General features: G+C 37.9%; 1 protein-coding gene across 16 annotated transcripts in view; it reads right to left on the minus strand.

Moving 5' to 3' along the window:
* BNC2 (basonuclin zinc finger protein 2) overlaps positions 1-25,503 on the minus strand; it is a 402,482-nt gene that overhangs the window by 298,154 nt on the left and 78,825 nt on the right. Inside the window, exon 1 of one of the 16 annotated variants that reach the window (XM_081151997.1) lies at positions 22,792-22,836. The exons of the other annotated variants lie outside the window; for them this stretch is intronic. Coding sequence (XP_081008123.1) covers positions 22,792-22,794 — 3 coding nt within the window. The 5' untranslated portion in view covers positions 22,795-22,836. Of the gene's footprint in view, positions 1-22,791; positions 22,837-25,503 lie in introns of those variants that run through there. 16 annotated transcript variants of the gene reach the window in all.

Consider the following 25,503-nt stretch of genomic DNA (forward strand, 5'->3'; position numbering starts at 1 on the left):
TATCTCTCTAGGCAACCCAGACTACTCCCAGACTTGAGTTATCAACTGACCTCTGATGGCCACCAACTACCTATCTTCAGCCTAGATCTCTCTTCTACATTGCAAATACATTCAACTATATGCCTGTCACCTGCAAGGCAACGTCTAACAAGACCTTCAAACTTGGCGTCAAAAACAATTTCCTCCACTATACAGGCCAAAAAGACCATTTTATCCTTTCCCCCCTTTTTTAAAAAACACCTTGTTGATTGGCTATTTTGAGCCCAAACTCTCCCATGTGGCCAGCTACTTTGGTCAGAAAGGTGTGTTTCCTTGGAGCTATAGTGAATCTCAGTCCTTACTCTAACCTTTAGAACAGAGGTAAAGCTCTCTAGGGATTAAGCCCACTCTCCAGTTTCCATTGTAGAAATATCTCCAAAGTCAAATGCCAAATCACCTCACTATGTAAAAACAAATGTTTAGGGTTAGCTCAAGTGTCTCTCATGAGGTGTACCGAAGACTCTCACAAGTAGCAGCCCTTCGTCTCTCAAGGAGATGAGACCTCAATATATTTTCTTCTGCTTTGATGTATAAACAGATTTTTGTCCCAGCTTTGTGATCACCCTCATGTTATCTTACATGCATGTAAATACATTAATGCCTACTCAATAATAACTTATATTCTTTCTCAGCCTTCTTTGCGGAATAAGGTATCTTTCGTTATCAGGATTTTATTCCTGAAAAACCTCTCTCTGCCCCTCTGGTAACCCAACCCATATACAATCTCCAAATAGCTTCTAGTTTATCTCCTAACTTATCTCTGGATTCATGGACTCTCCATCCCCATGGCTAACACTCTCTTTTGAAATTTGAAATAACCTCTGACCTCAGCTTCTCTTGCACTCACTTTTTCTCCCACCCAAGTCATTCTCCAAATTACAGCTGATTTTTCCAAAATTCTTTAAGAGAATCCTACAAGATCTGACCCCTGTCAACCTAACCAGCTTTATCTTTTGACCCTCTCCTGATGATCCGAGGTTTTCTGTGCTCCAGCCATCCTCTCACTGTTTTTACGCCCTTTCCCTTTTCCTTTCCTGAATCTTCAGAGATTAAGAGATGGTTTCTTTACCTAGACTAGACTAGGTTATTATCCATTCCTACAGCACCCTTCTTCGCAGCACTTGTAATTATTTATTGTAATTATTTTCTATCTTCCCTATGGGCTGATAAGCACTATGATGGCAGAGCTCTTTGCACCTATTCCCCAGTGCCTAGTACTGATTCAATAGATACTTCCGATTGAATGTCTCAACTTACTATCCAGTGAAAGTAGAGAAGCAACTTAAAAGTACAAAGGTTTGCCTGTTTTATTATTTATGATGATCTTAAATATCTTGCTATATGGTATAATACCTTGAAGCTTATCATTTTGCAACTAATTGAGCAGAAAGCCATTACCTGAAAGATTAAGAATCCCCATCACCACTGTGTTTTGGCTACTATTAGTGCCCAGTGTATCAACACAGAGTGAAAGCAGTTATACGCTAGGGTCTGAGTCCAACAAGCCCTTGAGCAATTCCTTGACAACTGCCAAACATGACAGACAGAAATGTGAGATACATTTGTCAAAAGGTGTGGAAACAGTTCTTCAGACGTGACACAAGCAGTTCCGTTCCTAGTTTTCTTCAGGCCCCTTTCTCAAAACTCCATTTTTAACAACTAACACAAATTTTGACCACATAACTTTATTTTTTTCAACACGTATTGAATGCCTACAATATGTTCCTGGTACAATGGCAGCACTAAGGGGAAAAAGAATCAGTTGCAAAACCAAACGGAATTCATTCTGTTATTTAAGAGCAAAATGAATTGTACGAATCCATATATAAGGAAGTCTTATAAGTTACTAAGTATTTTACATGTTACCAAATGGCTTTTGTTCTATCCGTTTTTAGATTTCAGTAATAATTTTATTCAAGAAATTACAAACACAAAGCAAGGAACCTTAGTTTTCTATGATAGCCATAATAAATTTGTACTACCTTCGTGACAAAACAAAAATTTCTTATCTTACAGTTCTGTTGGTCTGAAATCCAACATAGATTTCAATAGGCTAAAATCAAGGTGTTAACAGGGTTGCATTCTTTTCAGGAGACTCTAGGGGAGCCTCTACAAGCCACCTCTATTCCTTGGCTCAAGGAGGCCGCCTTGCTCCATCTTCAAAGCCAGCAACGTTGTCTCTCTCTGACCATTCTTCTATAATAACGTCTCTCTCTGACCACAGCTGGGAAGGTTTCTTCTAAAGATTCGTATGATTAGACTGGGTCCACCTGGATAATCCAGAATGCTCTCCCATCTCAAGGTCTTTTACTTAATCACATATGCAAAGTCCCTTTTACTATGTAAGGTAACATTCACAAGTTCTCAAGAATTGTACATGACTGGGAGGCCATTATTTTGTCATTATTTTGCACAAAAGACATGCACATTTTTCAGGTTAGTAATCCCATCTGAAAATTAATAGCATTTCGAATTGCCCAGTATGAGAGATCTACTAAATAATATGTAGCTAAGGCACAATATATCAATCAATCTTCCTGTCACAATCAAAATATGGGAAGAATCTATTGGTTTTACTTACACTCAAGGATGTAACAATTAAATAAACATTTTTTAAAATTACTATTTAACTTATCTTTTAGATAACTTATCTTTGAATGAAAAGAGGTAAAGTATTCCAGGGTATGTTTGTGGTATAAACATACATTCCTGGGGGAGTTTGTTCTGATTTTACTAGTGATAAATTCCAGGCAACTTAAGTAGGTTATAAGAGTTAACTTCATAATAATAGTTTTCAGTTCACACCAAAAAGCAAAGTAGAGAAATGGATTACGGGTTACCACTTCCAACAGCTGGCTGTAATCTCACACTTCAATAATAAAGAAGATGTGATTTTCATGCAAAAATCTTAGCACTTGGAATTGAGACTTATTTAGTTAATTGCCTTCAGTATTATTTTGTACTTTGTTATGAAAAAGTGTGTTGTGTTTTTTTTTCAGAGAGGAGAAGTCAAGGACCACACCTGTAGCTGGTTTTATTCAGGGGCAGTGTGTTTTCTATACAGATGTCAGAAAGAACTTTAATGGAAAAGTATGGTTATTTTTAAGACTTCAGGAACAACAAAAAAACCACCAAATAGATTTTTTCCTATTTTTTTAACTCTGAAATCTTATCATTTTGATTCATTGTAAAGTTTGAAACTGAAAAGGAATTACCAGTATCATCATGATTCAGTGTTAACGTCCTCACAATACACAGTAAGAAAAAAGAAATACTAAGCTTAAAAACAAATACAGCTTAAAAACAAATTATCAAGAGAACAACCATTCTTACCCATGCCATTTATACATAATTCAGCTTTAGTATTACATATTTTACTGTGAGAGCATATGCTCTGTGAGAGCATTCTATAATCAAACTAAAAAGTTAAAAGTACTTAAATATTACAGAACAGCTCAACTTCTAGAGACAGAAACTCTTATAAGCATATTCTGAATTTTATTTGCAATGAGTATTACTTTTATAAGAAGAAAAATATGTAATGCTACTTCCATGGCAGGGGAAGGCAGGACAGGAGAGTGTCCGAACAAAGCCTATCTAAGCATACAAAGTACTCACCTTCATATTAAAACTAAGGTGGAAAAGACGAATCCAAATGTAACCTCCTCAACTTGACTAGTAATTACCGAAGTACCAAAGCTGCACTCTCTATTGAGTGTCAAAAAATATACTCATTCTTGGCGAGAATACAAACAGCCTAGTTGCTGAATAATTTGTCCATCTTACACACACACACACAAAAAGGGTAATTACATTAGGTGATGGAGGTGTTAACTAACCTTAATGTGGCATTCATTTCTCAATATATTCATGAATGAAATCATCATGTTGTACACCTTAAACATACACATTATATGTCTCAATTATATACTAATAAAGCAGGAAAAACGATACATCCAAGTTGTGGTCCTAAATCATGCATTCTCAGTAGGGGGAAATCTGAAATACTATAACAGTCTGTAGTCCTCCAAAATTCAATCCTACCAGACAAAATCCTATTCCTTAGGATTTAAATGAGGAAGGGGGTGGGGCAAGGATTAGGATAAAATGTCTATAAAAGCTCCTTAGGCCCTGATAGTGGGAAAAGGGTTGAGAAACAGTCCAACCCACAATAAACCAAACCCTGGATATCAACTATAGGAATACAAAATACGAGGACATCCCCGATAAGCAAATAGCTCCCCCCTTCATTCCCCCATCTACTGCTACAGCCCACTAGCTCTGCAGGATCTTCAAGTTTGACCTCTCAGCAGGTATATAAAAATCACTTAAGTGGTCCATTTAAGTCCTTTGTGAACTCCCCAGCAAGTATATCTAACCACAAAGGAGAAGGTGGCATAGAAAATTACATTCTGTTTAGCCTCTAAAATAAAATAAAATTGTTGACATGGACTTTGGGGAGGGGGAGGGAAAGGGGGAAAAATAATGGGTGCAGAAGCATCTCTTCAAAAAAAGCAGGTAACAAAAAGTTTTGTTAAACCTGATCCACACTTAAGAATTTTCACAGATGGATATAAAAAAAATAAAGAACAAACAATAGTTCAGGGGTAGAGGTATCTATAGCCAGCTTGCAACTTAAGAGATAATTTCACTTATTTTACTCTTGATTCTGAAAAACTAGTATTATACCTATAGCAAACATATGTCCTTGATTTTCCACAACAATCCCAATTTCATGTAATTACATTCTTCCCTCTGCCCCCCAAAACAGTGATACTTTAAATACAAAACTATGATCTCATCTAAGACTTTCCACTCAAACAAATCAATACCAGAAAATCCATTGTTAGACCCTAATACTTAGGGGCCATGGAGAGTTTGAAAAGCATTATCATTCTACCCATATTTAAAAGCAACTTACTTTTAAATTTAAGATTCTGAAGAAAAGTTAGAAAACCAAGTAACAAATAATAAGTTAACGTTCTGATGAATCCACATTTATTTTAGGTTTTCTCAATTCTCCAGTACTTGTAATTGTTTCTGTAGGCTTCCTTACACAGTATTTTTGATGAACAGGAATTTCTTATATTTCAGACCATGGCACTCAACTCTCTTGCACTTCATTTAACTACAAAGCACTGTGTTTGAAGAACAAGTACAGGAAAATTAAGACAAAGGACAGGGTAGGTTATTTTAGAAAAGTGGCACCTGTGAGATCAAAAGGACCTGTGCTCCAGGAAGCAAACTCTTCACTCTGAAAGGTGAGGGTTGATCTACTACTTTTTCATGGATATCATCAAGTTGGTGCCATCCAAGGCCATATGGGAAATGCATCTCCTTCTGGAATATTATATGGGGTGTGATGGAAGAAGTATTCAAGACAAAATGCCAGAGGGGGCTGATCTAAGAAACATAATTATCTTGTACAACATGCCTTCAAGCATTATCCAAAGACATTCAAAAAGTCTTTACCCACTCTACCCTCACCATTTTTCCTCTGGTATTTAAAAAAGAAAATGAAAGTTGTAAATGGGGATGAATCAAAGCCCACAATCCACTCTACAACTCCTGAATGTGCATTCCAAAGAAAGGGAATGTGAGCATCAGGACAGTAACAACGAAGTCCACTCTTTAAGGAAGCTCAAAGCTGCTCCAAGGAAAAAAATAGCAGGTAGACCACAGCCATCTCCCACTGGCCCCAATTTTTTTCAATTTTGTGTTCTTGGTTTTGTTCTGCTTTTTATGCTCAAACTAACAGGCAGGGAGGACCAGAGCCTGGCCTCGAGAGTGGGGAGGATAGGTAACCTGGCCTCTTAATGCTCTCAGCAACTACTGGGTCCACAAACCTCATTCTGAGATTTTAACTATTTAGCATTTTAAAATGCTCTTTGTACATGACACTGTAATAAAAATAACAGTACAGTAGGTCCCAGAATAATGTTGTTTCATCATGTTGATGAGATGCCTTAGAAACTTAACTCTTGCTTATATCAGTTAGCCTATGGTAAAACTGGTTTCCTTATAGTCATTTTGCTTAAAGTCACAGAACCTGCTGACAACATTAAGAACTTACTGTAATAATAACAATAATGAAGATGCCTTGCATCTAGTGCCTTATACCTTACTTAAAGTGTTTTAATGACTTTAATGGATTGTAGTATCCCTATGAGATCAAAGGCAGATATTATCATTTCCATTCCACATTAATAGGAAATCAGGAAGAAAGGTTAAGTAACTTGACCAAGTCTCATTCATCAATACAGTGTTGTGATAACAGGGGCTGCTAGTCCCTGTGTTGTTTAGATGGCTGCTCAGCTCAACCTGCAGGGGAACCCAAAACAGCTCCCTGGCTTAGGAGTTATGGTGACATTATATTGGGAAGAGATCTGATTAAATCTGGTTATCACTAAGGTCCAAAAGGCTGCATATAATCTGTCAGTAGCCAAACCCATTTTTATTTAGAGCAATTTTCTTTCCTTCTGTTTTTAAGATCCACTTCCTCCAAATTTTACAATGCAAAACTGCCCTGAGATAAGGATGGTGTTATGTGAAGGTGCTAAATAAATAAAGCATATAGAATGAGGAAAAAAAAAAGGAGGCTCCTATCACAGGGTCTTCTTCTCATGCTAGTGGTGAGTGGGAGAAAGACTGCAGAGTCTGTTACTTCCAGATGATAAAATCCAACCTTCATACATCCCAGTAAATCTGTTAAAGATGAACACAACACACCCAGCTGAAGAATGCTCCAGTATCCTGTCACAAAGGGCGGCAACGTTTTAACCATTACAAAGCCCAAATTTTGAAAACTGCAGAGACGTACATGCATTTAGTCATGTTCATATTTATGTACATCATGCCCTCCTACTATAAAAACTAATCACTCCCCACTGGAAGACTATAGCAAGGGGAGGAAAATAACCTAATCCTAATATGAAATCTCTTTATTACTTATTTATTTGTGTTACCAAGTATGTGATCAGAATTAAAATAAGAGCTGGGATTGGTTCCTCATAAAAGTTAACCTTGCTCTCTTTCCCACCCATACAAAAGTAATTCTGTTCAGAAACCTTCAATTTTTTGGCTCCAACCCATTCTTGGGGTGTGTAGCTCACTCACTGCCAGTAATTGCTTCCATACAATACCCTGTTTTAAAAAATGTTTGCATACTTATAGTAATGCGTTACATTTATATTACATTTAAGACTCCATACAGGCTTACAGATTTTATTTCCTGTACTAAGAAACAGAGACTATTAAGCACAGTGTACCAAAGTAGCCACCAGGGAAAAAAAAGTGGTCTCAATTTCATTTTTATCTTTAATTGTATTATATCTATCTCTGAATTTTTAGCTTCCTGAACTTAAAAAAAAAATAAATTAATTGGGAGTATAAATTCATTCAAGGCAGAAAATCAACCTAAAAATCTCTGACGAGAGGTCATGAGTCTATACCTGTCATGTACTCAAATCAGTATTACCCAAGTGAATATACCATAAATTATACTAGCCAAAAATCATTTCACTTAGGGCAATGCCACTGGCCTTGTACACGATTCACCTTTAACATAACAAAAATAGAAATCTCCTATAAAATTGTAGTTCATAGTTCCTTAAAATTACTGATAACTTTTTTAACCCATCTGCTATTTTATTAATTGTAAAATTAAACAATTTGGCATGATTTTTTATACCTGCATATACTTACCTCCCCCCCTTTTTTTTCCCAAATAAAAAGCATTATCTCTTTCTGCTTTAAAACCAAATTTTAAGATTTGGTATCTAAATTTGCTAAATTCAATTTGTTCTTCACAGCTAAGTAATCTCAGAAACATGTTAATTTTCACTGCCTCCCTTCCAAATGTTTATGGTCAATGAAGGAACTCAGAATTCTCCCAAAAATGGAAAGAGAGGAAGAGAGAGAGAGAGAGCCATCCTCTTCAGGAAGCATATGAAACCTGTGATTTTTGAAAGGTAATAATCTTTCATCTTAGCTCTTGGTTTAAGGAAAGTTAGCAACTCTTTGGAGTCAGAGAAGGAATGAAGAGGTTGAAGATTAGCTTTTGGGCTATTCAACTCTACCATACACAAATATAGTTATAGTCTACACTGAAACCATGCTATTCCAGATCCAGTTAGGGGATTTCTGCCCCTGATACGGTGAACACACATGTATTATATACACAAAAACACACATTAAACAGATAAATCTCATTAGGTAAAATCTTTAAAGGAGGTTTTCTAGTATAACAGGGTGACTCTTTAAGTTGAAAATGTGGTTGGATTTGGATAGCCTCTACAATGCAATAATAATTTGCTTTAAATACATGTATAAAACTTTATTCTTGAGCAGCAAAAATCCAGCCCAGGAATAAAAGGTTAAAAAGTAAATTTTGCTTTCAATACAAAGAAAAATAGCATAACTGAACATTATTAAAACTATTATTAAGTTATTAACATTTTAGTTAAAAATAGTGCCTTTCAAAAGAAATGCTTGACTTTAGAAAAGCTGAAATATGCTCAGGTATTGAAATGTACAGAGTCACAGAATCACCACCTGGCCCCCTCCAAAACTTAGTATTTAAACAAAAAACAAAACTCTTCTGGTAATAGTAACAGGTTTTTTTCCATGGGCTATAATCATTCATGGACGATGCTTTAATTAAAGCCGGGCAATGAAGCTGTATATTAAGCTGAATGTGTCAAGTCAAAAAACTTACTTCGTAGCACAACTGGGCATACTCATAATTTCTTAATGTGTCCTGTTAGGTCTACATATTAGCAGAGATGTAAATGATATCACTTTTCAACCTTAACTGTGATTTTTTTTTTTTTCCACTTTCAGTGCTCTCTGTCCCAACTTTAATGTTCTTTTAATGTAGTTTTTCCTGTGTGATATATCATATTTATCTCTGTAGCCATCCATCACTATTTTCTTTAATTGAGGTTAATTTCTTTCAACTTGGGGGAAGGTGGGAGGAATGAGGGGAATCCTCATTCTGCAGCTCTGAGCACGTAGGGCATTCACAGCTGCTAGTTTTTTAATCACGAAGCCTGATTTTCAGGATGCTTAAATTCCTCAAATCCACCCTACTGCCCTCCAATCTGGACCTAACTCAACAATCTACTGGGATGGGAACCCAGTTCCCGCCCAGAACCACTTAATGAAAAATTTCTAACTAACTAAAATCCCTCCAGCTGCAACCTAAGTCTTTTTGTTTGTTTTCACTCAAATGGCTAACAGCTGGCACCACCTTCCATGTAAAATTATTTCATGTGTTTGGAAACAGTGATTAACTCATACCTTGGTCTTCACTTCTCCAGGCCACAAAAATCAGTTAATTTCTCAAATTTTTTAAACATTTTCTACTTTTACCTCTGGGCTCCAGAGTTCTACTGGAGTTTGGAATCATTAAGTGGCCAAAAATAAGTTAAATACATTATACACCTTAGGAAGAGGGTTACTCTTCTGCTCACCGAGTTGCAGGGACTTTACACTGGGCTCTGGCAGAGACTGGCTGGAGGCTGTCCCCTTCCTATTCTACCCTCAACAAACCATGGGTGGCAAAAAACAACTCTCCCACCCAGTGTTATGGAGTGGTCAAGGAAGGAGGGAGATCTCATAAGTGTAAACAAAGAATCTGACCATTATAAGTCACCGTTTGCCCAGCCAGCATGGTTCAGCAGTTGAGCATTAACCTATAATCCAAGAGACCGAGGTTCAATTCCCTGTCAGGGCACATGCCGGGGTTGCAGGCTCTATCCCCAGTAGGGGGCGTGCAGGAGGCAGCCAATCAATGACTCATCATTGATGTTTCTATCTCTCTCTCCCTCTCCTTTCCTCTCTCTGAAATCAATAAAGACATATTTTTAAAAAAGAGAGACAAAAGTTGGGCAAGGGGTTTTATTTGGACATGTTAATGAATATTTGGCTATCTTACATTTGTATAGCACAGTTTACCTATGCACCTCTGAACTATACATATTTCTTTCCTGGAGGAGCATTTGGGTGGTCTTGGGATTGAGGAGGGATGGAATCCACTACCAAGGTCAGCCCAAAACGCTGGGTGGTGGACTCTCTCTACATTACAGGTCAGAGGTAACTCTTCAATTTAATCTCAAGCATTCCTTAAGTACCTGACCCTCAACAGACATGCAATGAGTATTAGCTGAACTGAAAATTGGGGGGGGGGGGGGGGGGGGAGAACCTGCTCGGTTTGAGCAAAATCCTCAGTGATGGGGATTGGGGAGGGCTCAAAAACAATATGATGTGCTCTAAAGGCAGTCCTTCAAGGGGATGTAGGAGCCAAGCAGGCTACTGAGGCAGACGAGGGAGGATCTTTGTAAAGGTGAGACTTTCAGGAGATCAATGCTGAAGCAGGATTGCCTTCAGTGTAGAGTCAGCCTATAGAGTCCAGGGAGCTCAGAGGCCAAAGGAGACACTGGGGAGGGAATAGGAGAGCACTGTATGCTCTGCCAAGTGGTTGGGATAATTAATATCTGTACAGCTGAAGTGTGCTGTGTTTTATTTTTTAATATTATTACTGAAGTTCTCAAACATATACAAATGTAACAGTATAATAAGCCCCCTGTGATCTGCACCACCAGCTTGAACAATTATCAGCACATGGCCAGTCTAGTTTTAGCTATACTCTCCCTAATCCCCTTAACCTCCCTCCTCCACTGGATAATTTTAAAATAAATCCCAGACACAGTATCCTTTCCCTAGTAAATACTTTAGTAGCTATTAAAGACTTTTAAGATGTGACATGATCAAATCTATGTTTTAGAAGAATTACTAGGTCAGGGCAAGAGGTGAAAAGACCAGTTATATTACTTAGGCAAGGAGGTCAGTAAGAGCCTACACCGAGGAGTGGCAGTGATAGCGTAGAAGTAATGAGAGATACCAGGGAATCTTTTCCTTAAAATAGATCCTCCTACCCAAAAGGCGGTACCTGATGGGAGATACCTGATTTGGAAGGAACTGAGGCGAACTAGATGGAGACATGTATTAAGAATTGGGGGGGGGAGGAAAGAAGACGAAAATGCAGAGTTGAGATGTGTTTAATTTTGGATATGTTCAATTCAATAGGCAAACTGGACATGTGGGCAGAATAAATGAACCGTTAGAGGTGAAAATCCACTTTAATTCAATATTTGAAAAGGGACTCGTGCTTGGGATAGGTGCTAGAAAGACAGAGAAGGGGCCCCTCCCCTCAAGAAACGTTCAGTCTAGTTGGAGAAACAGACTGCCGGCCTACACAAAGGTAACATGAGGGTAAGTGTTTTAAAAGAACACTTATCGAGAAGGGATATAACAAATTGTGAAGACTGAGCTAGGATCTGAAGGAGGGTTAAATTTAAAGTAGGCTCAGAAATCAGAGAAAGGAGAAAGCACAACAGGCAAAGGGAAGAAGGACCTAAGAAATGGGGCACAGAGAGAGAGACAGCTAGAAGAGAATGAGGGGAGAAGCAGCTGAGAAGTAGGGAGGGGACAGAAGCACTCTCAGGTTTCTGACTTCCAGAAGCCTGAAATGGGTAACAGTGGAAGATGATTCAGATAAAAACACTTTGCATCTCGGCAATACCAAAGAAAGCAAGGGGCTTTCTTCGAGCATTACCAATAGGACCCTGAGAAAGTCTAGTTACCGACGGGTCCCTGACGACGCTGTTGGACATGCAGGTAGGATGGCTGTTTGGATACGTTCAATTCAACAGGCCAACTGGACACGTAGGTAGAATAAATGAAATGTTAGAGATGAAAGAAGATGAACTGTTCCAGGGACGATGAGGGGAAATCCACTTTAATTCAATTCTAGACACTGTTTAGGCCATGGCTTAACTTTGAAGTCAAAGTTGAACATCCATACATGGTTTACACAAGCAACAACATACCTAAGTAACGCTGTAACTTTTTGTTTCGGTGTCTTGACATGTTCACAGGTCTGCAAGCCTGACGAGTGCAGGGACACGTCTGTCCCTGGCACTGCCATAAAAGAGGCTCTAGCACAGGGCCTGGCGTGAAGAAGCCATCCAGGAAGTAAGGTGAGCTTTCCCTAACTCTTCACAGCACCGGGTTACACGAGAGGGATCACTCTCCCTTCATTATACCAACAGGGGAAATGCAGCTCACTCGGGGAAAGGACGGTGTCACCTTGCCAGTAAGGTGGTAGGGGCAGGGGATGGCCCCAAAGGACTGAGCAGTAACTGTATAAGCATGAGGGCCGAAGGAAGAGGAAGGGAAACTCGGGGAGACCACACAGCTTAGGGCGTGATGTCGAGGAAAAATACGGGACATGGACTTGGGAATAAGATCGGGCTTGGATCTGAAAAACCCTGCACTCCCCCCTCCTCGTGCAAGTGTCCTCATCTGCAAAATGAAGAAAAGCAGTCTCCACTTCACTAGCTGAATGTGAAGACTAAAAGATATGCATGTGACCTATCAACAGAAAGCCTAGAGCAAAATAAACATGCAATTAACACCACCTCTTACTACATTACTGTGGATGGAGCCTCACTGCCACTGAAGCTTGTCTGCGATCCTGACAAAAGCCTACTGACATGGACATGAAGGGCAGATCAGCCAGCATGGTCTCCAGGCTCAAAGCAAGTGCTCTGGGGTAAAACCCATCCTGAGTCTGGAGCCCTATGCAGATGCAGAGAAACGGGCCTTGGGAAACCTTCACAGAACCTAATAAGAGGGACTACAGGTGCTGCACACGAGCAGCCCGAGGGTTTGCTCAATGAACTACTTGGCTCCAAATCAATGTTAGGCCCAGCAGTCAGAGCTAGACACAGAAATTTTTTTTGTTGTTTTTTTTTTCCTGAGGCATTTCAATAGCAGAGACACCTAACACAGTCGCAGAGCTCAATACTAATCTGGAAGGTGGGTCCCGATCTCCTCATCTCAAGGTAAGGGAGAGCTGACAGCGGATGACCATCCATTATTGCCTTCAGATCAGGGCCAACCCTCTATAGCCACAGAGGCGGTTGCTTGTCAGTTTAAGTAAAACAGAGATGGTGGTAATAAGAAACCTTTCCCCAAAGCTCATCCATACTTGGGAACCAGAAAGAAGCTTTCTTAATGATCCACTGGCAGGCAGAAGGTATCTCTAAATCTTAAGTACTTAAGGGTATCAACATCTCTAAATTAACTTGATCTATGGCAAAGAACTCAACTGATAGGTGCTTACAGCAGGAACAGAACCAAAACTGAAATGACCTCCAGGAATACTGAGGTAACCGCCTGCAAGTTAGGAGCTTACCCACAATGACCATGATAACCGATCTCCCAGAAGTTGTTCCACCTGAGAAGTTCTGCATATAAAAATATGTCTCTACTTTTCCAAAACTCTAGCCCCATTTCACACAAGAATTTTTTTTCTTAGCAAAGTGACCTAATCTGGAGTGGAATGTGCTGTCTCTGTCCTGAGGCCAAAAGGTGGCACCGAGTCTAACAGATGTGAAAAAAGTTATCACCTTGGTGAGATTGATAGGCTTATAGCCCTCTATACTTAAAACAAGATTTTCAACACCGGCTACTTCAGAAATAGTAAATCTTTCTACAGACTGTGGAGGACAAGGTGCTCCCAGCTATCTGAGATCGAAACCAAAGTCTTAATGTGTACTATTCTGGAAGTTCATTAAATACTGTTACATGGCACCCAAGGTTTAAGTTTAAGATATGTGTTCATTTTCGTCCGAGGCAGCTACAAGTATAGGCAGAATATGTGTCACAGTTGGCTTGCCTAGCGTATCCTGCATGAACAGTCAGCAAAAAAAGATGAGACGTTTACAGATTTTAAAAGCCCACCAACAGCAATACATGAACTATAATGACAAGACAAAGGCTCACTCCTAAGGACATTCAACTTGATAAAGGCGTCACTATTCAGTTACACCCCTACCCTGTGTATTTTTCTCATGAGAGAATGTATTTAACACTTTCTCCAATTTTCCCTAGAAATGCATCTTTTGCTAAATGACAGATAAACTCAACCAATAATTTTAAAACTGATTTTATTACCCTCATACCCAATCCCCTATAAAGAGGCAACATTTCCAACATGAAAATATTGTAGCCAGCATGTTTTAAGTTAACGTAGTATCTCTGCCATTGTTTGGGGGGAGGAAGGCAGGAACTAGAAATGGAAAAAGAATTTTTAAATCCCTGTTGCATTATCTAGCAGATGTAAGTGAATAATAACTAATATGTCTGCAGCCTCAGCCTTAATCTTAAAACAAATGATAGTATTCAAATATAATATTTCACACATGCGGACTGATAACAGGTTTTTCCTTTCTTTATTTCTTGAAGACTCTGTGAACGACACAATACAAAATACAATGTATTTAATGAAAGGTTTCCAGGCTGATTTCCCTACAGGTTATTTTCTTTCTTTTCTCTGGAACACACACACAGGGTATACTGCAGGGACCAGGGGTGTATATAAAAATAAACTATGAGCCAGTATCAGAGCTGATACCCTTCTCCTACAGGGGCAACTGAATTATTAGATCTGTGTCATGAGTGTTTTTTTTTAATATGCCATTGTTCCCACTTGAGCACATTAAATTTTCCATATCCACTTTTAAACCAATATAACCTTTTTTTTTTTCCATGTTCATAATGTTCATGCTGTACATTAACAGGCAGAAAATCCAATAGCTTAAGTCATCATATAGTAGTTATATGTAAAGCTTGGTGGATGAAAACCTTTTGCATTTTCCCCCTCTTTGAACAGATACTATACTGGAATTGGCTAAAACCCCAGGAAAAAAAAAATTACACCTCATGGGAAACTGTACTAATATTTTTTTTCTTTTATGATTGATCACAAATCCATTTTGAACATTACACATTTTTAAAAAGTTTATTATAACTCTGGTTCAACATCTTCTAGCCCAACAAATTGAAGGTGCTGGAATCTTTTGGTCTGGAAGATGTGTTTGCCAATTATTTTTACACTAGTGCACATAAACAGGGCGGACTGGATCTTAGGTATGAGTTATACATTCCTGTACAAAATAATTGTATATTCTATGAAGACTGATTCTTTTTCTGGAGAAATATACAACAACACAAGGGAAATCTTGTACTAGCAGCATAACTGAAGTGCAAGATACAATATTAGAAAAACAGAGCTACTTTCATTACTGTGATGCTGTGTGTCAGAATGTCTCTCCTTAATGAACCTGTTTGCAATAAGACTCCGGGTGCAAAGAGGCTATTTAGAGAGACTATTGTGTCTATAGCGAGTCCTTCAAATATCTTCCCACCATTAGACATGCCACATTGACCAATTCTGTCCTGATTGCTGTTCTTTTTACTATCAAGGGACATTCTTGCCCAGACAGACGGATGGATCAGACACTGCAGTTCATAAAATGTTTACACTGTACACAGACACAAACACACACACACACTATATACAAGCTACAGAGCTCAAGATCACACAGTAAGTTGAATGTGGCAGTGTCATATGAAGGCTTATGACTTTCCAATATCAATGAAAGAATTTAAGTTAAACTTTGCTCGACCTGTCTGTCTGTCACTCTCAACAAAAAGCCCTTTTTCCCCTCTCGTTTGGTGTATATACCCATGCCCATTGCTCACATGGGAACACTTCAGGCAAATGCTTTCTGTGTCATAAGGTTTCTTACTCTGTTGAGATTTTTCTCCTAATTGCTGACAAGAAAAGAAGACCACACATGTCATGCCATCAAAAGATGGGTGAGGGAGAACACGATAACCATAATAAAAAATAGTCAAAATGGCTTTCTAAAAAGATTTGAAATTCTGACTCACAGTGACAGCCTCAGAGAACAAGGGACTTGTCTCTACAATATAACTGAAACATCTGCGGCTAAATCAGCAGCCTTTTTACCAAGTCTAAACATGAGAGGCTGAGGTGCTTAGAAAAAACTTCCTGTTGATCTTACCCTACGTTCTTATCAGCTGCCAGGCATTGCTGTAGCCTCACCTTTCACACACCTACAGACAGCCCTTATTCCTCCGGTGCTTTTTCTAATAGTGTATCCTTCCTATTCTAATACAAATAATATGCCTCATATCCACTGCCAAAGGTTTCTCCCTCATCTCGGCTGTCAAGGAGAAAGAACTTCAAACCCAAAGGTCCAAATGGCCAGTACGCTAATAAATGTCACTAGGACTAGCTATATCTGATAAGGAACCAGAGAACTACACACTGAGCTGAACCTGAATACAATGAACCCAAGGACAGTTTCAATTCACATTATTTTAAAATTTCTCTCTCACCAACTCCTTTGCTCCAGACTCAACATTATGTTCCAGCAGACAGGACGTAACCAACCATCATCTGTCCTGTAGCTCTGATTTCCAAAGCCACTTGGAATATCTATGATTTCAAAGTATTTTCCTCATCCAAGTTCTAAATCCCCATTGTGATAAACCCTCTATTAAAACTGCTTCAAACATTTATTGAAAACGCATAAACACTTCTTAACTGAGATACTATTTGACATTGTGAACCTATTTAAACACAGTGAAGATCTGCCTGCAGATTTAGGAAGTAGAGGGACACAGGTCCAGAGAGATCAGGTGGCAATCACTTTATTTTTTCTGCAAGGACACTAAGACTGTAACAGATTTAAAGGAACTTGTCTTGGACTGAATAGCCCAAGACCCTAAACTGGAACTCCAGACACTGTGTCTACTAGACTAGCTCACAACAGCTATAGCTCTGTATCTAGTATCCCTCCTGTATTTTGCCAGTAAGAGTTTTTGCTTGTTTTCTTAAATAACTGACAGCTCTACTACACTATGCTCGGTTATATCTATCCTGTGTACTAGTAATGTAAACAGAAAAAGAGTACAGATAATTACAAAGAGTAAGGATAATCCAAAAATGATTTTTATGTTCCCTTAGAACAACTATTCTCAATGAATGGTCTCAGAACCAACAGTATTAGCTTTATCTGGGGACTTATTAGGATTGCAGAGTCTCAGGCCCCACCGAAGATCTACAGAATCAGGAAATCTGGGGGAGGGTCCAGCAGTCTGTAATTAAACAAGACCTCCAAATAATTCAGATGCATGCCCACGTTTAATAATCATGGCTTCAGAATACACAACATGATATACTTAGCTTCATATTAAAATTATTTAAAATGGCTAATGTTCCTTAAGGACATAATCAACTGGCTGTGGGCCAAAAGTCAAACCCAAAAGGAAAAAGCACAGTCCTGGATTTAAAATAATCTTAGGAATATCCTAATTTGGACAACAGACAATTATTTGCAAAGATGTGTCTTTTGATTGTACTACACAATGCAAACAACTCCACTGATTCTATTATTTGGAAGAAAGCAAGCAATCTCTTTTAGAATACTTAATAAATATTTAAAGAATCCCAAATTGAGATGAGGTGATGGGAAATAAAATGGAAACAAATTTAATCATAAGGGTCAATCGTGAAATGAAAAGAGACGTTAACCAATATGAAGAAATAATTATTTAAAAGTTAAACTCAGATAGGACAGTGATATGGCACAAAGAAAATGCAGGGTTTTGCCAAGGTAAAATGGAGGTGGGTGTATGAAGAAATTAGAAAACTAGCAACAGATAACAGCAAAATAAGGAAGTAAAAGGAGAAAAAGTTGTCACATGAGTGGTAACATTATAAAAGACCTGTGAAAAATAAGAGGAACAAGTCTGAACTGGATCTGGCATTAAACCTCAGGAAAATTATTTCGTGAGAACAGTTAACTCAGGAGGTAAAAAGCGTATCAGAATAACTCATGACTTCAAAGTCAAAGCCAGCACTGTTTAAAATAACCCAAAGTTAGATTCAACCTAAATGTCCATTCAAAGAAGACTGGTGACAGTAATCACGGTACTCCCATACACTGGAACACTATGAGGTCATACAAAAATTATTTACATCCATGATACTAACACTAAAAAAAACGCCTACACTGGCAAGTGGATAAAAGCTTTGTGTGTGTATTTTTGTTTAAAATATTACAGATGTCCCTTTTTCTCCCCAATGACCCATTCCACCCCTTCCTTCCCCCCCGAGTCCCTCTCCACACCACTGTCCTTGTCCTTGGGTTGTGCATATATGCGTATGAATTCTTTTGTTAATCTTTCCCCCTCCACCCACCCACCCTCCTTCATCCCTCTGAGATTTGTCAGTCTGATCTATGCTTCCATGTCACTGAATCTATTCTGTTCATCAGTTTATTAAGTTCTTTAGATTCCACATATAAGTGAGATCATGTGATGTTTGTCTTTCTCTGCCTGGCTTATTTCACTTAGCATAATACTCTCCAGGTCCCTCCATACTGTTCCAAAGGGTACAAGGTCCTTCTTCTTTATAGCTCCATAGTATTCCATGGTGCAAATGTCCCACAGCTTTTTTATCCACTCATCTACTGATGGGCACTTGGGCTGTTACCAGATCTTAGCTATTGTAAATTGTGCTGCTATGAATACAGGGGTGCATATGTTCTTTCTGATTAGTGTTTCAGGATTCTTAGGGTATATTCCTAGAAGTGGGATCACTGGGTCAAAAGGCAGCTCCATTTTTAATTTTTTGAAGAACCTCCATACTGTTTTTCACAGTGGTTGCACGAGTCTGCATTCCCACCAGCAGTGTACTAGGGCTTCCCTTGGATAAAAGCACTTAAACAAAACACATAGTATCCCCCAACTTCTATTTTAGAAAATATGGACACGTACATGTATATATATGCATAAAGTCTGGAAAATCATAAACCACAATGGTCACAGCAGGTAATTAGACTGCAACTTAATTTTATGTCCTTCTATTTCTCTATTTTCTAAATTTTCTTGTTTTATAAATGAACAATAATTACTTCAATAATGAGGAAATCATAAAGATACAGACACACAAATGTTTTGAGGGGGGCAGGGGGAAGCAATGAGTGATCACCTTTTTACTGGCAGGGACACAAGGAAGTACTACTGCTAGGCAGAGGTATTAGATCAGTAATAAAATTCCAGAGACTTCACAAAAACAGGAGTGTGGGGCAAAGATACAAACTTTGGAAGAAAAAGGAAAACTCTAAACTACAGGCAATCATCATAGTGTATCAATCCCTTTTTACGTGGGGGGGAATGATATCAAACTCACCTAAGCCACTACATGCAAACAATAATCCAAGTCAGAAATGGAAAGGACATACTTCATTAAGTACATATGTGCCATATACTTCCACATAGTATCTCCTTTAACCTTTATGACAACTTGCAAGCACCATCTCTAAGGTGATAAGAGGCTCAAAGGAAACAAGCACAATGGACCTCAGAGCTCCTGAGATATTTCTATTACACCAGCTCCAAAGGGGTCCTTAACACACAGTTCTTGAAGTAGTATCAGCTGAAATTTAAGGTGCCCAACTTCAGAAAGGACTCCCTTATCCTTTGTTAAAAACAAAATAAATATTAAATATCATAGGAGGACAAGACAGGGAAAAGAAGGGAAGGCTTGAGCAAGTGCCTGATGCTAAGACACTTTTATAAGTGATGCTTTAGCCTGCTCTGGGGGATGGTAGTGGTAAAGCAAGGACCAAACAAAGGACGTGGCTTAGATAAGGTACCAGCGATATGGAGTCCAGAGCAGATTCAAGAAGTATTGAACAGAACAGACAAGATATACTGACTAACATGATATTCTTCCCTTAGACCCAACAACCATACAAACTTAATTTTAAACTAATTTATATACACTTTCACCACTAACAAGCTTTGAAAGTATCTCAAATTTGGGGTCTTGCAACTTAGCCTCTTAGTTTTTGCATGTGTAGAGCAAACCTACCCAAAGGCATTTAGATATTAAAAAGTATTTGTTCCATCAATTGACAGATGGATAAGCAAAATGTGATATATACATATATTATGTATATACTCTAATATATTGGAGTATTATTTGGCAAAAAAAAGGAATGAAGTACTTATACAACATGAATGAATAATGAAAATATTAGTAAATGAAAGAAGAGTCACAAAATATCACATATAGTATGATTCCACTTCTGTGAAATGTCCAGAATAGGCAAATCCACAGAGACAGACAGTAGTAGATCAGTGGTTGCCTATAGCTGTAGAGGGATAGCAGTGTTGGGGGTGAGGGCTAAAGGGTTTGAATTTCATTGGAAAGTGGATAAAAATATTCTAAAATTGATTGTAGTGATGGTTACACAACTCTGAATACAGTAAAAACCACTGGCACCAAAAAATAAAATTCCCTAGGTAGGTGAATGGTATATGTTATATTACAATAAAACTATTTTTTAAGTGTTTTTGGGGGGATATTTATTTAGTATAATATATTTGGTATTAAGGTGGGCACAGGATGAGCAGATGAAGATGATAGGACTTCAGCCCTGAAATAGCACAAAATCTATAAAAAAAAAAAGTAACCCCTATAAGCCAAGTAGTTCCTATTGTTATGATCTTCTTCCCGGTTCTGTGCAAAATAACCCTCTTTAAATCTTTAAAAAAAAAATGCTCACTCGAAGGACAGTTCCAATTTTCTTTTGATTCTTAACTCCACAGAGGTATTTATCTAACAAGATATATTCCAAGTCAATGATACTAAGGAGATATATATATATATATATATATATATATATATGTATGTATATCTTTACTGATTTCAGAGGAAGGGAGAGGAAGAGAGCTAAAACATCAATGATGAGAGAGTCATTGATAGGCCACCTCCTGCATGCCCCCCAACTGGGGATCGAGTCCACAACATGTGCCCCTACCAGGAATCAAACTGCAATATGATGCTCAACCACTGAGCCACACCAGGTCAGGCAATACTAAGGTTATTTAATCATACAGTTAAAGAGCATTCCCTATAAAATATTTAATTGCTCTGCTTAAAAAAAAAAAAAAAAAAAATCCCTGAATAAAACTTTTCTAGAAACATGTAGGCACTCTAAAAAAATTGGATATAATAGTTTCACATTTATATCAGCATATAACACTAGCCTTACAGTTCATGTCCAACCATATAACATGTACTTCAAATTATGCTTTCATTTGTAGAGATGTAATGAGATTCATTTCCAAATTTGTTTTTGAAGCAGATGTCTTAGAAAGCACTGGTCTAAACACCAAAGATCTGCCTGGCTGGTGTGGCCCAATGATTGAGCATTGACCCGTGAACCAGGAGATCACATGCCCAAGGTTCAATTCCAGGTCAGGGCACATGCCTGGGGTTGCAGGCTCAATCTCCAGTAGGGGGCATGCAGGAGGCAGCCGATCAATGACTCTCTCATTGATGTTTTTCTCTCTCTTTGTCCCTTCCTCTCTCTTAAATCAATAATAAATAAATAAATAAATAAATAAATAAATAAATAAATGCCAAAGATCTAAAAGTCTAGATTTAAGACCTCATGTCAGGGCTGGACTGACTTTAGGGGTGAGGGTGGGAGGAGTAAACAAGCAGTTTATAGCTACAAAAAAGGGCAAGGGAATAAAGGACATACGTTTTTATTATTGTAGAGAAGTAATCAGGATTTAAAACTTTAAATACAAATACATTCACTGCAGCAATATTTAAAATAGCAGAAAGTTGGAAACAACCTACTTTCCAATAATGGGGGGCTCTATAAATAAATCATGGTTGATGACAGAATACTATGTTGTCATTAAAATTCATATTTTACAAGAACCCCAAGGCTATGAAAACAATTAACATGACTTTTACATAAGAACAAAATATCAGTTACAAAAAATCATGTTACTTATCATCTTGATTTTAAAAAGTTAAAGATGCATAGGAAAAATTCTGGAAGAATAGTTACAAAATGACAAGTAAGATGATCTCTAGAAAATATAACTGATTTTTAATTTTTGGTAGGGTGAATAATTCAGATTTTCTAAAATAAGTTGAATATTTCTGTTACAGGGGGAGAGAGGAATCAAACAATAAATTTCTAGTCATTTCTCACTTCTCATCAACGTAAAATACAGAAGAAAAATTTTCTGATCAAAAATGAGAGTTCTAATTATCTGAATTTTAGTTGCCTACACTTTTAACATACTAGTAGTCTAATGTACTGACTTCTCTTTTTACTCTGGGCTTTTACCAATGCAGTTGCTTGTGCCAGAACATTCTTAACCACTCTTCCTACACCCCTTCACCTGGATAACTCTGAAAATACTGAGGCAGAGGTGTCAATCCCTCCAGGAAGTCTTTGGCACTCCTGTATGTGCTGATGGACTTCAGGTTCCACTGCATTTATCAAATGGTACTATGATGGCCTGCTTTTATATTTTTCCCCCTATCAACTCCAAGACACTTTGAGGGCAAGAAAGAAATGTTTCTGTTTTGTTCACCCCTACATCCACTATACTTCACAGCACATAGTATGAACTTGATAAATTTTTGGGGGTGTGGGGTGGGAGAGGGTTTATATATCAATGGATGAATGAAGTGCACAGTCTGCCACAGAAACTAAGCATGCCTAATTCTTAGAAACATTTACTCCAAGTAAACCAGGGGTGTGTCTTTCATGTAATGAAAATATCAAAGTGTAATCAGTTAGTACTTTAAGCAAAAGTCAAGACTTATGTTGCTCCTGTTTTTAGACTCCAAAAATCTGAAAGCATGAGTCTAGTAGAAAGTTAAATATATCTAATGACTGAGTACTAAATGTGTTAATGTCTTAAGTACACAACTTGCAAATAAACAGAAATATGGTACAATTAAGAGAAACAATTAAAATAGAATTTTACCATATTTCCTGAACTTGGTCCCCAAAGATCAGATTCAGATGTTTCACAGGCTTTAAAAAAGTAAATAGGACATTACACACATTGATCACCATAAATCTTAACTTACCATTCAAATTAAATCTAAACACAAACATAACCCTAAAACCTCCTCCAATCCCACAAATACTCAGACAATCAAAACCTGATTTCCAGGACTGCAGTTTTACTACATGAGCACAATATTTATGCTGAAGAGATAAATTATGCAAATTACAGTGATTTATGCCTATATTATATCTAAGCTTACTCCTTTGCATATTATAGGGTTCAAGAGCCTACAAATTTACCCAAAGCTCAGGTTGTCTAATGAAACAAGTATGCTCTTTAGGACACTTTTAATATTGATTTAGATTTAAGATCTTTTTGGGAAGAGCTGCTAAAAGATTCAAACAATAAGCATACTTTATGTTATTTGCTTAGCACTTGATTGTAATAGCTATACAACAAACTCAAATTAAAAGTTAATTCACAAATTAAACTTTTACTTTCTTTAAACCATTACTGTATTCACTTTCCTTTCATGCTGTTTAGAAATGTTTAAAAAATGTAATTTAAATGAAATATCAAGGCTATGTGTAAACTAGATCATTACTCACCTTAGTTATACAACAACCCAGCTAGCCAAAGCTACACTGGTACATTTTCTAAACATAAATTTTAAAATTAATTTAAAATTTAAAAGTACTGTTATGCATATGTAAAAAATTGGAAAATTGGAAGTTTGTGTTTTTTTTTAATAATTTAAAATTTTAAACACAAAGTGATTAGTAACAGATCAACTAACAGTGGAATAGCATCATCCACTTTTCTTTTTCCAGGAGGTCAAAATTTCAAAACTTTTGGTTAAAATCCTACTCAAAGAATATAGAAGAGCATCACATGAATAAGAAACAAGCATGCCTATCTTTTTAGTTTAAGAGACTTTGCTGCTGTGCTCTTACAGCGCTGGCAATTTGGAGAGCACAGTCCCAATTGTGGAGCTGCTCACGGTGTGGTGGGGAAGACAGATAATTAGGGTTCAGTGTGCTCTGTGGGATTCTGCCCAAAGGTCTTTGTAGCAGTCTGATGCTACTTTTATCACTGAGTACTTGGACACGTACCACTACTAAAAATAAATAAGAAGAAAGCACTTTCAAGAATTTTTAAACCTGCTCTGGAGTATCATCCAAATGTACAAGTAATCGCTCCACAGGGTACAAAGCATTAAGTGCCTTAAAGAAAAAAGACTGCAGAATACAAGGCATACCTGGGAAACACTATGGCTAGGACACAATTATGAAGAGAGTGTCAGGGAGAGATGAAGGTGGAAAGAGATGCTGGCCCTAGCTCAAGGAGGACCATGAACATAGAAGGGCTTATTCCAACCAGAAAGAGTCCAAGATAGATGGAGTTTAGGGGTGAGCAGTAATAAAGTCAGATATGTTTTTAAAAGCTTCCAACTGAAGGGTTTAAACTAGATCATTTGGAGGGTCCTCTACCCCCAATGATTAGTGTCCTGGAAGGAAATGGGGCAGTGAGACTGAAAAGGAGTAAAAGAACGATATGAATTCATTTTATAAACCACCTCTACCTACCCAACTCCACAGCAATCATAATGAGACTTTTTTTTTTTTTTTTTAAGGAGGGGGCAGTTCCAAGAGGCATTGCAAACTAAAAGAATTGACTTAGCCGTGCAAGCATGGCTTAGCAGTTGAGCATCAACCTATGATCCAGGAGATTGAGGTTAGATTCCCAGTCAGGGCACATGCCCAGGTTGCTGGCTTGATCCCCAGTAGGGGACATGCAGGAGGAAGCCTATCAACGACTCTCATCATTGATGTTTCTTTCTCCCTCTTCCTTCCTCTCTCTGAAATCAATAAAGATATATATGTTTATTTCTTTAATAGAATTTGTCAAATGATGAGAGTGGGAGAAGAACAGGAAGAAAATGATCACTGGGTTTTTCAGCCTGTTAGACCAAGAGAACAGTGGTCACTTCTGGAAGTTGAGTAAGGTTTCTGTGCATGTGCCTGTGCTACAAAGCATTTCATAAAGATGGCCTTCAGCGTATTTTTTAAAAAGGGATGTACTTGCTTGCACATGAGAGAAAGAACCAGAACCTTAAACGCACCTTTGGCAAGTCCAACTCCCACTAGGCAAAGTTAATCTGTGTCCATATTTAAGCCTCTCGTAGCAATGTAAGTCTCAACTGCCCAAGCCTTAAAGCATCCCTCTGGCACTATTTCTATCAGGGCCTTCACTTCTTCTTCACTGTGAATGAGCAGCTGTTCTGCATTTTCAGAGACCAGAATATAAGACTTAAAAAAAATTCTACAGCAACTGGGAGGCCACAGAGAGTATAGATGAATCAGGTGACTAATTAAGGTGATAGATGCTCTTGCTGTATATTTCTTGAAGGGGACTATTAAAGAGTGAATGCAGGTTTGGTAAGGCCAAAAGCTTATACAATTTGGGGGCCCACTTTAAGAAAAAGCATGTAAAAATACATGCAAATTTTACAAAAAAGAAATGAACCATGTGAACATACTGGTGCCCTTCCCATGGCCTTGAGAAAAAATTCCTTTGTGCAAAGGCCCCTATTTAGAAGAACAGTCCTAGAGCTCCATGGCCTTCTGAGAAAACTGAAAAGAAGGTGGCAGTCTCAGAAATCCGACACGTCTGTTGTGATAGGAA

Source organism: Miniopterus schreibersii (assembly GCF_964146895.1).
Source record: "Miniopterus schreibersii genome assembly, chromosome: 11".
NCBI classification, from domain to species: domain Eukaryota; kingdom Metazoa; phylum Chordata; class Mammalia; order Chiroptera; family Miniopteridae; genus Miniopterus; species Miniopterus schreibersii.